Here is a 15,222-nt window from a genome sequence, read left to right on the forward strand (position 1 = left end):
CCCAGTGCTGTGAGATGTCATGTTGCACTGTGTACAGCTCTGGAGCACACCAGCAACAACTGACGCTGTCCTGTGGAGAACACATGTGCCCACATTATGTCCAACACATTTCTAAAAGAACGAACACCAGCTGCATTGTTTTGCTAATCAGTTGGTGACTATTGAAACTCCCATGTGAGATGTCACCTCCTTCCAGTGACCCACCGTGTCTACCCCATTTTCCACGCCTTCATCATGACGGTGTTAGCCGAGCGTTGCATGTGAGGGTAGTACTTGCGATGCTCAGTACTGCGGCACCTAGCTTCCAGCCTCTTACTGTGTTTTGAATTCTACACCCTGGTTTAAGTGTCCAGGGGCTGGGTCCACTAAGACAAGTGACTGACTATGTCAGGCCAAACTTTCAAGGATCGCAGAGCTCCATACAGACTGTCTGTTATGGCACCTATCACAGATATAAGCATCAGAGAAGGCAAAAAAGTTCAAGAGAACTCTTCAGGCAGCCTACAAAACTGCCACTGTAAATGGCATTTTTAAAATGGAAATGTATGCATGCATATAAGAATTCTTTGATCCCCCGGGCTCACACAGCCTTGCCCAGACTTACATAAAGCAAAACAGCGCTAGGAAAAGAACACTGACAGTGATATGGCTAAGATTTAGGGGTGGCATGGTGACAAACACATGGAAAGAGTGGTAAAATTAAATATAGAGGTGCTGGGAATCAGCTCCTGAACCCATGAATATTTTCCTAAACAATATGGCAGAGTTCCAGCAGGACACGTTGTGAGTAACACACTCCAGAGGAGCTGATAGCTCAGCGGGCATGGGCTACTCCTGTGATGCTGAAAAGTGTGTTTCAAACTCCTCAGGTAACTTCTGTAAAGAAAAAATTGAAGGGCTGGTCCCTGAGGTCCCCAAGTAAATGCTCTAACCATTGAATTACTTGCCAGTTGAGACTGCCTCTGCTGGCTCCCTCTCCTTTCTTCTTTTCCTTTCCAAAATGGTAGGAGGGACAGGAGAAAAACTTTCAGAAGTTTCATTTCATCTTAAAATCTTTAAAATCACTTCTGTGGGGTGTGAAAGTCAGCCCTAGTACCTGACCAACTTCTTTTCTTTCTCTTTGTGGACTGAGACACTGGAATTAATGTATCACAAACAGTTCCTGACAGCAGGGATAGTTTGTTCATGCCAGACAATGCAAAGCAGAAAAGATACAACTCTTCCTTGAGATTTTGGTTGGTTAGTTTAAGGAAAGAAATTGTTTCTCCTTAGAACATCAATTACAAATATTCCACACATTTTCCCATGCACTGAAAGGAGAAGCATTCAGTATCCTAAGACTTTACTGAAGGCAACATTTAGAATACATTTTCTGAAATGAATGGATGAAGAAATCACTCAGATTTCTGAGGGGGGAAAAATCACCACTTACATACCATTGATGCTACCAGCTTCGTGTAGGGAAGCTGGAAATATCAAAGGAAGAACCAGAACTCATAAACAGCCTGGTTTCAATCAACACAGACAGATGTGCTCTATATTTTGGGAGAATCAACTGAAGTAAAATGCTGAATTATTGGATTTGAATTTGCCCTTTATAATACATGATATAATTCTTTAGTTGCACTGTCTCAATATTGTACACACATTTGACTAGCTGCCTGTGGAGAGGGCACAAGCCCGCCAACTTGATAAATAGAAAACCTTATAAAATATCATCACAGGGAAGAATCACCAAATGTCCTAGAAAGAACGGATTAAAACTGCTTTTGCCAAAGTTAGGATGACCAAATTGTCACAGATAGCAATGGCAGTAGGATGAGTTTGATGATCTGGTGTGATTAAACAGCTCACAGATCCAGAACTTTCTTCAAGGATGGATGACAGGGAACTGTAATCACTGATCAATCTCCTGAGAAGCATCCTCAAAACCCAGGTAGACAAAGCTTCCTCTGCTGTTGAAGAAGTATTAAACTGACAAGATCAGTGGAGGAAGTATCATTTACCAAATGTGAACTTGCAATGCATGCAGATAAAGATGTGGGAGAAGTGGCTAAAAAGGTGGCAAAATCCATCAGAGGTTACTGCTGGTTGTATGCCAATGATAAAAGCAAACACAGTTTTCATCTGAAAAGCACTTAATTTAAAACACCTATCTCAGCATAGACTACTGATTAGTTAAGCACCTTCAACTAAAAGCAGACTACTTTTTGTTGGGTTTATTCCAAAATGCTTGCCAAATCCTGGTTATGCAAAAATCACTCAGTTTGGAAGGACATGAGTACAGCTCAGCTCTGTAGGATTTGCAGTGTGGATGAGGCTGTTAATCCATCAAATCCAGTTGCCTGCTGCTGAGAGTGGCTAATTCCTGAGATTTAGAAAAAAGTGGAAAAAATAAAAGAAAAACAAGCCACCGAGAACCCAACATCATCATGAGCATCTAACCAACTGTGTAGTCCTCTACTATCTATTAAGATTTATAAATGATAGGAACTGATTCGGCATTATAGAGCTTTCATGACAATTTAAAAGTCATGGTGTCAGAATACAAATTCTGATCTATTCCTGAGTAAATACAAATAGAATGCTCCAAAACAAAAAAACCCCAGCATTATAAAAATAAAATTATGAATCAACTAGTGTTCCCACAACTAACATTAGGGATCTTTTCCTAAGGGATGGAGGAAAAAAGTAGAATTCTGCTCTTGCTATTACACACTCAGGTAAGAAATAATGTAACATTCTCATAAAATAACACACACACACGTGTAAAAGAAATGACAGTGGTGTCCATGCATCTTATGGATACATTATATCTTATTGTGAACATTTGATGGCTCATATCACTTTTCAAAACTTATAAATCTCCAAGAATACCCCCAATCTTCAAATATTTTAACATCTTCAATAGCTACTATTAAATAGTATAACTAGAAAAGATATCCTTCAGAATACAAAAGCATGTGTTTCTCCCTCAAAATCTCAGGCTATTTTACGTAAGCTTTATGTAAATTTTAGATGTTTCAAAAGTTCACTTTTCCATCCAGATTCTGAAGCATACTGAAACCAGTACTTATATGTAGCACTAAACTTCTCTATAAACAATTCTAACAGAAATGCATGCAAAACAAGTGGCAAGCACAAAATATATTTGTTTGCGATTGTTCACACATTCATTCCGAATACCTGCATGAAATCTTTTAATCACATTGTTAAATCCACAGCATGCTTTTTTTTTTGGTAGTCTAATTCCATGGAAATATGCCTTTGATATTCTGGACTGGAGCAGTGAAATCAGAGCACGTGCTCTAAATACACAATGCTTAAAGTAATGCATGTAAAAAATGGTGAATAAAGTACTGTACTACTACTGTGTAAGCAAAACATTATGAAGAGGAGACAAAGAACATGTTCCAAATGTTTTGCATTCCATGTGCACATAATAATACATAATATCAAGTTTTTCATGTACTTTATTCCACACATTTTACAGAAATGGAACATTATGATGTTGCTGGCAAATAACTGCATTATGATTCTTTCGTAGAGGCATAGACCATGGCATTCCTAGTATTTGGAATGATCTCTAGTATCATGTCCAAAGTTTCTCATTTCTATATTATAATATTGTTTTTCAGTCATCAGTGTACCCAGGCTCAAGGATAAAAGCACTCACAAAATCACAGGCATACAACTTCTAACACTGTAGATGAGTCTGTAGTATAAGACATACATAACACACTTGGACAAGAAGTACAACATCATATTTAAAAAAATTACTATGGCAACCATATAGGGATCCTTCTTGAAACACTTAATCTGTATTTAGGCAAAATTCACCTTGACTTTAATGGAAAATCTACTGTGAAAGATTAATGCAGCAAATTACAGCTGCATAAACTTGGAATTTTTTTTAAACCACATTCATTTTACTACTTTACTCCTTTACAGCAACATTTTCTGTTTTGCTACAGAAGTGACACACACTGAAAAAACTAGCAGAAGACTGCTAGCAAGCTTTCACTATTTAGTATACAGCTATTATTTTACTAAACTAAAATGAAAATTTGCACCAACTAAAATGAAGATTGCTGTGGGTATCACACTTGAAAACGATATTTCTCCCTGCAGTAACAGAAATGGGAGCCTTCCTTAGTTATCTGTCTCATCGTTTACCCACTCACTTGTTGCCCAGCAACTACCATCAAGGAACTACAGTTCTTAGACATCCTCATTTTAATCTTGAAAAAGCAGAGTAAAATTACTATGTGAGTAATCTCGTCCTGGTGAGATATTGTATTATTTCAATTTACATAGCTGCAGAAAGGAAGCCAAGTGACTGGAGAATCCAATCCTTTCACTCTGTGAAAGGTTCATTTTCCCTGCCCTCATACCAACCCATTTACTGACCAACTACTTAAATATTGTTAGGTACTTTGTAATATTTGAGCCATAGCAACAGAAGCAAACATCTGTCACTTACGTTCTCGAATCATCCCACAGCACACAGTAGGGATTCAATGTGCCCTAAGAAGAAAACAAACAAATCTATTAGTTACCAATATAAAAAAAAATGTGTCGTGCTTGACCTAAACATTTATTTGGGTCTCCTCCTACATGATCATGCTTATACTCTGACAAATTGATGCCACTGAAATTGCAAAAGCTTAAGGTTAATTCTTACAGAGTATTTAAAAAGCACTTGAATCTTAAAGCAGAGTATTTGCTGTATTCTCTCTCTTAGATAAGGTAAGCATAAAGTTGCCTATTTGGTATATCCTAGTAGAATTGAAATATGAGATAAGAGTTAATCTGTTAAGAGACTTGACTTTGAACATTTCTGGGTGTGTTTAGAAGGAGAACTTTAGGTCCCTTGGGAACTTGGATGTCAAAACCAATAATGCCTGTAAAAATTTTAAGCATATGTTAAGCAAAATGTCTGGAGGCTGGGATTTCAGATGACCCCACATTCAATACCCAAGTCCTTTTGTCAATTAGGTCCTAAATCAGCAGAGATTTTTTTTTGTGTTGAGCTTTACAACCCCAGCTCCAACCGCTTCAAAGTCAGTGGAAGATTTCTAATTTGATTTATAACAGGACGGGAATCTAGGTTTATTACACATCATTAAACTGTGGGCCATATTTTGGGAAATTCAAATGTCTTTATTATTACTCATGTTTATTTTGCTGCCTAGGAAGAGTTGAGACAAAATTAAAATTCAAGTTTTGTCCCTAATCTTGCAAACCTTCCTTTATCAAAACTTAGATTGACTTAGAAGTACTTAACTGGCTAAAAACTGCAAAACTGTATTCCTGTTCATCATAAACATTGGATATTCCCAGAAGTCAGGACTACATAAACAAATTAGATATAAAATACAGAATAAAAAAATATTTTAAACAAAATTATAAGTGATTTGAAGAAACAGACGGAATACACTATTTTCTTATGTCAATGTTAGTGTACTTCTCTCATGAACAGTGTTGGTGTAGTAGATACAGTTTCGTATAAACAAAACACACCTTGATATTTTACTCTGAAAAGTGTTTTATTTATAGAAAAAACATGGCAAATTTGAAGTAAAAAACTATTAAATATTTAAATTCTTCCATCCACTTCTTTGTCAAAGATAAAAACGGTCCTTCTGAAGATGCTTGTGAGAGAGGCATTTAGGGAAATTTTGATCCTCTACTTCAGTATTTTGCTGACTGCATTGAATTTTATGAGTATAAATATTTAAAACCAACATATACTTATGGCACTTTATATTAACATAGCACTGTACAAACATAAATAAAGGATGTTCCATTCCCTGAAGTATTTATAATATAAAGAAGAGGAAGGGGAAGAGGGCACAGGACAAAGCACTGGATAACAGGCCCATTGAGATTCAGAGACCAGATCCTGCATCATTAGCCAAAAGCTTTCAGATACATTGATAGAAGAGGATATAGAAGGATAAGAATTAACAACAATGGAATGACGGTGCAGAATTAACCTTTTTTTTAAAAATGTAATTTTATAAAGAGTATTAATTTGTATCCTAAGACTGGGTGAAGAAATTCTATTTGCAATCTGATATAGCTATATGCATATTAAAAAAGTACTCCTATAGCTGAATTGTAATAAGTCATTGCGTATCTGAGATGAGACCTGTCTTTCCTAGAAGCAGTTATCATACAGTTTATGCTGCTATTCCCAAGCAGAAAGAATACAAAAACACTTTCAGAAAAAATGTCCATTATAAAGAAATCTGCAAAACAGAGGGAAATAAAAGCCTTTGCAGACAGCTGAAACACAATAAAACTGCTGCTGTCAGATCACACAATTCACTTTCTTTGAAATGTATTCAAATGAAAAAAAAAAAAGAGTATGTTTGGCTATTGCAGTCACTAATGAGAGATTAAGCAGAAATGTGGAAAGCGGGATAAATATTACTCCTGTTCCTTAAGAAGGTCTTGTGTGACGGTTTGCTCCACCAGGCATGGCAGCTCGCAAGGGCACAGCAGCCTTTCAGAACTTCTTCCTCTTTTGATATCCTGATCAAACACCCTTCAAGCACTGCAAGGACCACAAGGACCCTGTCTTCCTATTTTCTTCTTTGTCCTTAACCTGTTGCTCCCTTTTTCACAGTCTTTCTGGGTCTGGCCTCCTGGCAATGTCTCCTCACACTGCTGTCGTTGAGCTACCTCCAATAGCCATCGTTCTATGTGAGGGCAGCAATCTTTCATCACAGCTCTTGCCAGTTAATTACTTAGCTGCAGCTAAGGAAGCAGCTACTGTGTCCATTAATGTTTATGACTGTTGCAGTATTGATTTATACACTACAGTACTGGACTTGGATATCTCAAAAATAGACATATGTGTGTGAGTGTGTATGTATATATATCTCTGCCTGGCATATAAAACTAAACTTTCGAGATGTTATTTGCAACTTTGACAGCTATGCAGCACAGTGCCAACTGTGTTTTGTAGCCAGGGTTTTCAGTCTCATTGAAACCTTGATGTCCTACGCTACTGCTGGCTCGTTACTTTAGTGTCCCTGGAGTAAACTTCTGTGCTGTCAGAAGGTGAGAGTTCATATTCTCTCTGGAGCAAAAGGATTTTGTTTGAGTTGTGCAGTTTATAAAAGATTACTTCGGTGTCTCTTTAATCAAACTACTGGAAAAATGTGATCACATTCATCAACATGTTCACAGTGCATAAGACCAAATATCATGTTCTCTAAATAATGCATTGCAATCCATATTCTCACTGTGGTCAACTGTCTATTATATTTTAATTTATCTGCAAATCCAAATACCATGCTATATTCCAAACAACACATGTAATTGTGATTTACAGTTCCTCAAAAAAATATCCTCTGGTTTTATTGATAAACTGGCTAATTTTGATATAAAATGAAACAATGGTGACAAATTTTGAATAAATGAATATTTTAAGGCTAATTTTAATTAAACATATTAACTCTTATTAAATGATCACATTTGCCCATCATAATCTCTTACCTACTGTCCTGGTTTCAGCTAGGACAGAGTTAATTTTCTTCTTAGTAGCTGGTATAGTGCTGTGTTTTGGATTTAGTAGGAAAATAATGTTGATAACACACTGATGTTTTTAGTTGTTGCTAAGTAGTGTTTATACTAAGTCAAGGATTTTTCAGCTTCTCATGCCCAGCCAGCAAGAAGGCTGGAGGGGCACAAGAAGCTGGGAGGGGACACCGCCAGGACAGCTGACCCAAACTGGCCAAAGAGCTATTCCATACCATATGACATCATGCCCAGTATATAAACTGGGGGAGCTGGCTGGGAGGGGCGGATCGCTGCTCGGGAACTAACTGGGCATCGGTCAATGAGTGGTGAGCAATTGCATTGTGCACCACTTGCTTTGTATAGTTTAATTCTTTTAGTATTACTATTGTCATATTATTATTATCATTATCATTGTTTTTCACTCCTTTCTGTCCTATTAAACTGTCTTTATCTCAACTCACGAGGTTTTTTTTCCTGATTCTCTCCCCCATCCCAGGGGTGGGGGGGAGGGAGTGAGCGAGCGGCTGCGTGGTGCTTAGCTGCCGGCTGGGGTTAAACCACGACACCTACTTAATTTAGTCAGTGGATAGGGAGATAACAGAACAAATGTGTGGGTATACTCCTATATATTAGTAGACATGCTCTAGAGGTTTCTTAAAAATTAGTCATTAAATCAATTTGGAAACAAGCTGTTTTGAATAATGAACAACATTTCAAGAATAAAGGTTTGAAAAGAACAAAAATAACAACAAGAAGAACCATTCCAAAAAATCAGATGAAAGAGAACGTCTGTATTTTATTTTCTGTTTAATAATTAATCTATTTAATTGACATGATTAATCTGCAAGCCATTAATATATAATGTTCATACACTAAAGATACATTAATATAGTTTTATCTTTCTGTATGTGACATATAAAGCTTGTTCTATAGTAATATATTAAATAAATTCTTGTTTTCAGTTGAGAAAATTATAGTGAAGAAGATTAGAATTAGATTCATTCTGAAGGCAAAAAACACTCAAACCTACAAAATAATATTTCTATGCATCTACAGCCTTAGTTCTTTAAACCAAAGTCCCATTATGGAGGTTAAGCCTTGAACATAAAAATCACCAAACATTTAAAGATATCAAAATTGTGAAACTGGATTCCATTCCCAGATTTTCTAGAGCAATATTTTGTCATTGTATCTGCTGATCCAGCTCTTATATCCAGGTGGATCAAGATCCTATATAAATGTACTATGTATGTAAGTCCAATTTAAGGACTGAAAAATTGTTCCAAGCACTTGATGCTCCTCTGGATTAAATTATAGGACAAAAACTGAGCCAAAGGAAAAAAAAAAAATTGGGTCTGATATCTATTGGCAAGGTTATTGTCTTTTCGCCTTGTCAAGACATGAGCTAATACAATACTCATTAATATTCTGTTACTGAAAGGTTGACAAAGCAAGGTGAAAATCAATGTCTCTAATCTGACCTTTTGTAACAATGAAGTTTCATTTCATTTCCAACATTTTGAAACTTAGCTAAAACTTGTTCTGTAAATTACTCAAAGGGATAGATTAAAAAAAAAAAAAAAGATGAAAAAAATACCTCTCTAAGAATTTTCTATAATTTCAGTTTCTGGGGACAGCAGTTCAACCTTTCATTAGTCTAGCCTTGCTTGTGTTGTGCTGGTTTTAATAACTTGTGTTTGCTGCTGACAAGCATATTTTCAATACTGACATGTTGCTTACTAGTATTAATTTTTTTTTTAATTTTTAAATTTCTTTTCTAACAACATAAGTGACCAAAGTAATTACAGTCTTTTTTTTCTTACCTGCTACCCCACACTTTTGCAAGTAGTAATTCCAATTTCAAAATACAGAAGTCATACTGCAATATTCCTTATCTACAACTCATGTAAGTAGCCCCACAATCATTGTTAAAATAATGGAAATTAAAATCTAGCATTGAGAAACACCATAAACTCTTCCTAATAATGATCTTACTAAGATCAAAAAAAGTATTTTATTTCAAAGGTGTTATTTTGGTTTTTCCTCATATATAGGATTAATTTGTGGTCTGCTTCAGCAAATACTCTATTACATTTTGTCCTGGTTTTGGTTGGGATAGAGTTAATTTTCTTCTTAGTAGCTGGTACAGCACTGTGTTTTGGATTTAGTGTGAGAATAATGTTGATAACACACTGATGGTTCAGTTGTTGCTAAGTAGTGCTTATCTTAAGTTAAGGATTTTCCAGTTTCCCATGCTCTGCCAGCAAGCAGGTGTGCAAGAAGCTGGGAGGAAGCATAGCCGGGGCAGCTGACCTGAACTAGCCAAAGGGATGTTCTGTACCATAGAATGTCATGCCCAGTATATAAACGTGGGGGAGTTGGCTGGGGCATGCGGATCACTGCTCAGGCATCGATCAGCAGGTGGTGAGCAATTGCATTGTGCATCACTTGTCTTTTCTTGGGTTTTATTTCTCTTTTTTTTGTTGTGATATTCCTTTTCATTATTATTATTATTATTATTATATTATTATTGTTATTAGCTGGTAGTGTATTTTATTTTACTTTAGTTATAAAACTGTTCTTATCTCAACTCGCAAGTTTTACCTTTTTTTTTTCCCTCCTCTCTGTCCCACTGGGAGGGGGGAGGGGGAAGTGGCTGCATGGTGCTTAGTTGCTGGCTGGGGTTAAACCATGACACATTTTTAGTGAAATTTCTGACAGGAACAAAAGTTATGTTAAAGACTGATATTTTCTCTTAATATATATGATGTAACTTAGGTTGGAAACAAAACAAAACAAAACAAAACCCCAAACCTACCCACCCTAAAACATCTTAAAATTAAATAGAGACAAAGAACCATAAAAAACAAAATCTCCATAATTCTTCATCAATAAAATTCTAATCTTACTGAAAGGTAAGGAGTCTGCTCAGTTTATGTTTCTCTGTTCCTTTCTTTTTTTCTGCTTGACTTTGCAGTAAATTTCACTGAGATGTTCTTTGTAATATAATTTTCTGGGAACTGAATGGTGGGTCGTAATGACCGTTGATGGCAAAATAGTCAGTTTCTTCTAACCTTGAGTAAAATGTAAATCAAAGATCTAGAATTCAAAGAGTTTTCTTTATACTTTTACCCAGAGATACTAATCCAAATTTGCTACTGACTCAAATATTTGGAAATCCTCCAGCTGAATTGTACCTATATGACCACTTGAGCAACTGTTTATAACAAAAAATCACAGCTTTACAGTCTTCTGCATAACAATACTATTTGCTAAAGCTCTACTAACTATGTCTTTTCTAATCATCTTTTTATGACTTTATTTAAAGTAAACTCTCTTAGTAACATAAACAGAGTTTATATACCATGCCTTCACATAAAATACTCCCATGCTTGTTATTTAACGTTATTTCCCCAATATCATACATGACAAAAATTTCCCGCAAAAGATATGTTTTATTCCTGCTGCGACTGCTGTGAGATTGCTGACAGTAGGAAGAAAAACTGTTAATATTTTTCATATAGTTAGACATAGAATCCCTTTTTTCAGATTTAAAACATTTTTAATGTGAGATTAAAGGCTGAAAAATACAGAATTAAAAATAATTGCACAAAAAATTTGTAAGAATTGTAAGCTAAATTGAAACCAGAGCATTTTTTTCAAAGTCTGCTACAACAGGTTAGGTAAAAACTGGTTTTTGAGTATAAAATAATGAAGGAAAAGAAGAAAAGGCCTGAAGAACTATGTAGCTCTATGACCTATGCAGGGAGCAAAAGATTAAGTATTCAGCACAATACTACATTTTCAATTGTATCCATCAAAGCAGTTAATGGAGAGTCTTCGGTAGAAATTGCTGTTTAAATGAAAACCTCAGAACTCACGGAACAACAACTAATTTTGTTTTGCATATACACATGTATGAAACAAGTACACATTCCCTTCAAAGTATGTTAGACTGTTCCTGGGCTTAAGTTTTAGGGGTTTTATTACCTGATATTTAAAACAACCCCACTTCTTTCTCTTGTATGATCTGACAAATACACTTGGAAGAGCATATCAACTATCCTCATACTTACATTAGACAGATGGGCCAGTTCTATCTCCAGGAAAGAATCTGTAGTTTTGGGCTCGGGTCGTATAGTAACAACAATGATTTTTGAGTTAACAACCGTAAAATTCCTGGAAAAAAACCATGTAAAAATGAAAAATTTAACTTAGTATGATGTTAAATGAGGCTTCTGATACTACATTTAAAGAAGTATCTCATGGGTATTTTCCATGAGTTTAGTTGACAAGTATTCAGGGGGAAAATATATTTGTTTAGAAGTGGTGAAAACATTCACTTGTTACAAACCATACCCGACACATTAAAGACAGAAGAGCAACAACGGTGGCAGAAGTGTCATTCCTTAAAGTACAATTTACTAATTAGAAGGGTGTATTGACAACACAAACATTCTGTCAACATCCGAATGCATATCATTCGCTTCTCTCAACACAGACCCACTAGCTATGTTTTATAAGAGACAGTCATTTTTCTTCCAAAGTGCTGTTGGACTTTTTCTGACTGTTAACTGTAAAATTGTGAAGATGGATGAATGTAATGGGAGATTCTAGAGTTCTGTTGATTCTGTGCCCATGAAAAAAACCTACCTGTTTTCAATTTTTGAAAAAACGTTGCATTTGGTATATGAGTGGGCAACTTCATCCGCTAAATACTTTTTAAAATATAATCCGTAGTTGTGCCCTGACTGAAATCCCACCAAAACCAATCAATTTTTTCTCATATATGTGAGATTAGATTTGGTCTTATGTTATTGTACCAGGTTACTCAAAATAATAATTTTCTGTTAATTTCTCTAATTCAGCATCAATCTCTCTTTTCCTGTAAAACATGGATCACTATGTTTTGGAGCTACCTTTCTAGGACAGATCGAGTATTGCCAAGGTTGTGCTAATACAGGCATAAAGACATGTTGACATGATGTTCATGTCTGAGGTCCTTGGTTCTTATGACCCTGTCAGGCTTATAACAACCATCAGTTATCAGCCTGACTGTTTCTGAGGATCATTACGGTATTTCCTTTGTATGTAATGCTGCTTTCAACACCTTCTGATCACACATAAACAAACATAAAACCTCACAGAAAGACATATTCACCGGTAGATGTTATCAAAGAAGAAACTAGGCAGTTTACATGTAATTATGATAGACAGTATAAATATTCCTTTGTTGTTGTTTAATTGCTTATTTTCTCTAGGGAAATGGTATTTAGGAGAGGATTCCATTTTGCTGGATCATTGAAACAGGAATTGCCATGGCTACAGTAATAGAAACTTAACTTAGTGGGCACTTTACTCAGCACAAGGAATGAAATTATTCTTCTGGGGCAAGGTATGAATTCTAGTCCATTTTTACTCAGCCAAATCATATAATGGAAATGTAATGGAAGTGGCTTTCTATTTTACTTAATTCCTATTTCTTCCCTTTGGTTGCACTTTAAAGTCTCACACACTGTTGACGAAAACATATCTCTCTATCAGACTAACATTTAATGTTCGGCAAACTTTCAGTGCATTCTGTAGAGGGGGAGTAATGACAGTACCTTACTGCACACACAGTAGCTGAATATCTATAAATGTTCGCAAGTAAGGCATAATTTAAAAAAAAAAAACCAATGAACAAAACTCCAAATAAATACAAAACTGATTTCTCTAACAGATCATGACAGGTGGCAATAGAGCTTACTAGCTATTAAAAGATTTTGTCCATTTTGGAGATTCACATAAGCTAATGTAAATATTGATACATCAGTACTTGATCACAGTCAGTCTTTGTGATTGAGAAATGTCTCCTTGCTGTATCTAATTTTGGTACAGTTCTAATGGTTCTAGAGTGAGATCCAAAAGAGCACTTAAGATACCTAGACTGTAGCCTTGGTACATCAATTTTACCTCAGTCTCATTAAAACCCTACCAATCCACTTACGTTCTCAAGAGCTCCTAGTAGACTGTTTCAACAGAAAATAAATGTAACTGGCTACATCGCCGTGAAATGAAATCTGCATGACTCATTGTTGTCCTGTCTGGGCTGAACACCTAGTTACATATCTCATATTTAACTGTTTAGATAGGCCCTGGAAGAATGCAATCTGGCAAGTATATTCTAAACTCACATAACACATTAAGATGCCACTGAATTAAAGCTCAAAGCATTGTAGTCACAAGAATTTCCCTCAAAACCACTGGTGCAGTTCCATGGATATCTTTGTTGAAGATAATTTTTTAAACAACAGCTTAGTGCTAGAACACTTACTCAGGAATTTAAGTAATCAGCTTTTACAAAACGTCCCGGGAGGTGGAATATGTGGGTTCAGTCCCTCTCATATTGGGAATGACATAGAATGGGAATGACCATCATCTCACACTTTCTGGGCAAGTGCATTATCTCATAGCTTTTTTATGACAGGTGGAGAGTGACTTCACCATTACCTTTTTCTCCTTCATCAAAAAAAATCTAAAAATTACCTTTAATGAGAAATGAACTTGTACAAGATAGTGCTCTGCTGACTGTCCAGAAAAATGCACATCAGTGTCAGATTTTGAAATCAGTTACTCAAAAAATATATTAAATTCCTTGGGAACTACGGTTGAATAAATCCTTGAAGATTCAAGAAAACAAAGTTTGATTGAGTAAAGGCTCAAGAATAGCTTCCAGAGCTGCTGTCCTAGTGTTTTTTCCAATCTGAATTAATAACAATATTAATAAAATAGTTATTTTATTAAGCTCTTTTTCTATCTGGGTATACATTTTAAGGGTATTCTTTTATATAAGGGTATTCTTTTATATAAGGGTATGCATATTGATTCTATGTGATATGAAGTTCAGGTTTTCTTTTCTTTTTAGAAAGACTCTATGTTGCTCAAGAAAAATGAACTTATTCATAAGGCATTCATACATTACAGAAAAATTACGGATGCTATAGCAGTAATGCTATGCAGTAAAAGCCCGTCTGAGGTACTCTGTCCTCAATATAACAAAGCTGACCTAAGGAAGTTTAAGGGCCTTTTTAGCTGTACAGCACCCAAAGGAGGGGATTAGGAATGATATTTCAAATGGGGAAAGAGAACATTTCAGTGCAGGAAATTATAGCAGGGAAAGTACGGTGGTTGTTTAAGTGACGGGAGAAAAAGCTTGCTACAGCAAAATCATTGATTCTTTATTTGTTCCTATTTATTAAAGTTAAAAACTATCTTACAGTATGGCAATATGTAATGTATTCCTTCAGAGTGTCCAGGAGAGGAATTATATATAATATCTTTTAGATGAGTATTATACTGAGAATCAATTTTCTGTGAACCTAACAATAACATAAATCTGCTCAGGGATACAAGAGCTATGGAAATAATATTCAGTCTATAGTGCTCAAAGTATTCAATATTTCAATATATGATTTAAAAAAAATCCATATGACATTACGAGAGCAGTGCAATGCAGCAAAGTAGATTAGGAAATAGAATCAGATGAAATTTATTTACTTGTGCATGGAAAAAAATAATTATTCTATTTTTATAAGGAAGAATAAAGTACTTTTCTTTTCCCTAGCCTCTTGTTTAAACAGTCCTGGCAAAATTCTTTGAATAATACACATGTACCACTAGGATTAAACACATTGTCCAAAAAGTTCT

The 15,222-nt window shown here is 35.5% G+C and overlaps 1 protein-coding gene across 1 annotated transcript in view; it reads right to left on the bottom strand.

Annotated features, from left to right (window-relative positions):
- Nucleotides 1-15,222, bottom strand: part of ADGRB3 (adhesion G protein-coupled receptor B3) — a 473,802-nt gene that overhangs the window by 184,907 nt on the left and 273,673 nt on the right. The window contains exons 15-16 of the mRNA XM_050893783.1: nucleotides 11,610-11,712; nucleotides 4,484-4,527 (exon numbers count right to left, since the gene is read on the bottom strand). Coding sequence (XP_050749740.1) covers nucleotides 4,484-4,527; nucleotides 11,610-11,712 — 147 coding nt within the window. The remainder of the gene's footprint in view (nucleotides 1-4,483; nucleotides 4,528-11,609; nucleotides 11,713-15,222) is intronic.

This window comes from Gymnogyps californianus, chromosome 3 (assembly GCF_018139145.2).
Source record: "Gymnogyps californianus isolate 813 chromosome 3, ASM1813914v2, whole genome shotgun sequence".
Classification (NCBI taxonomy): Eukaryota; Metazoa; Chordata; class Aves; order Accipitriformes; family Cathartidae; genus Gymnogyps; species Gymnogyps californianus.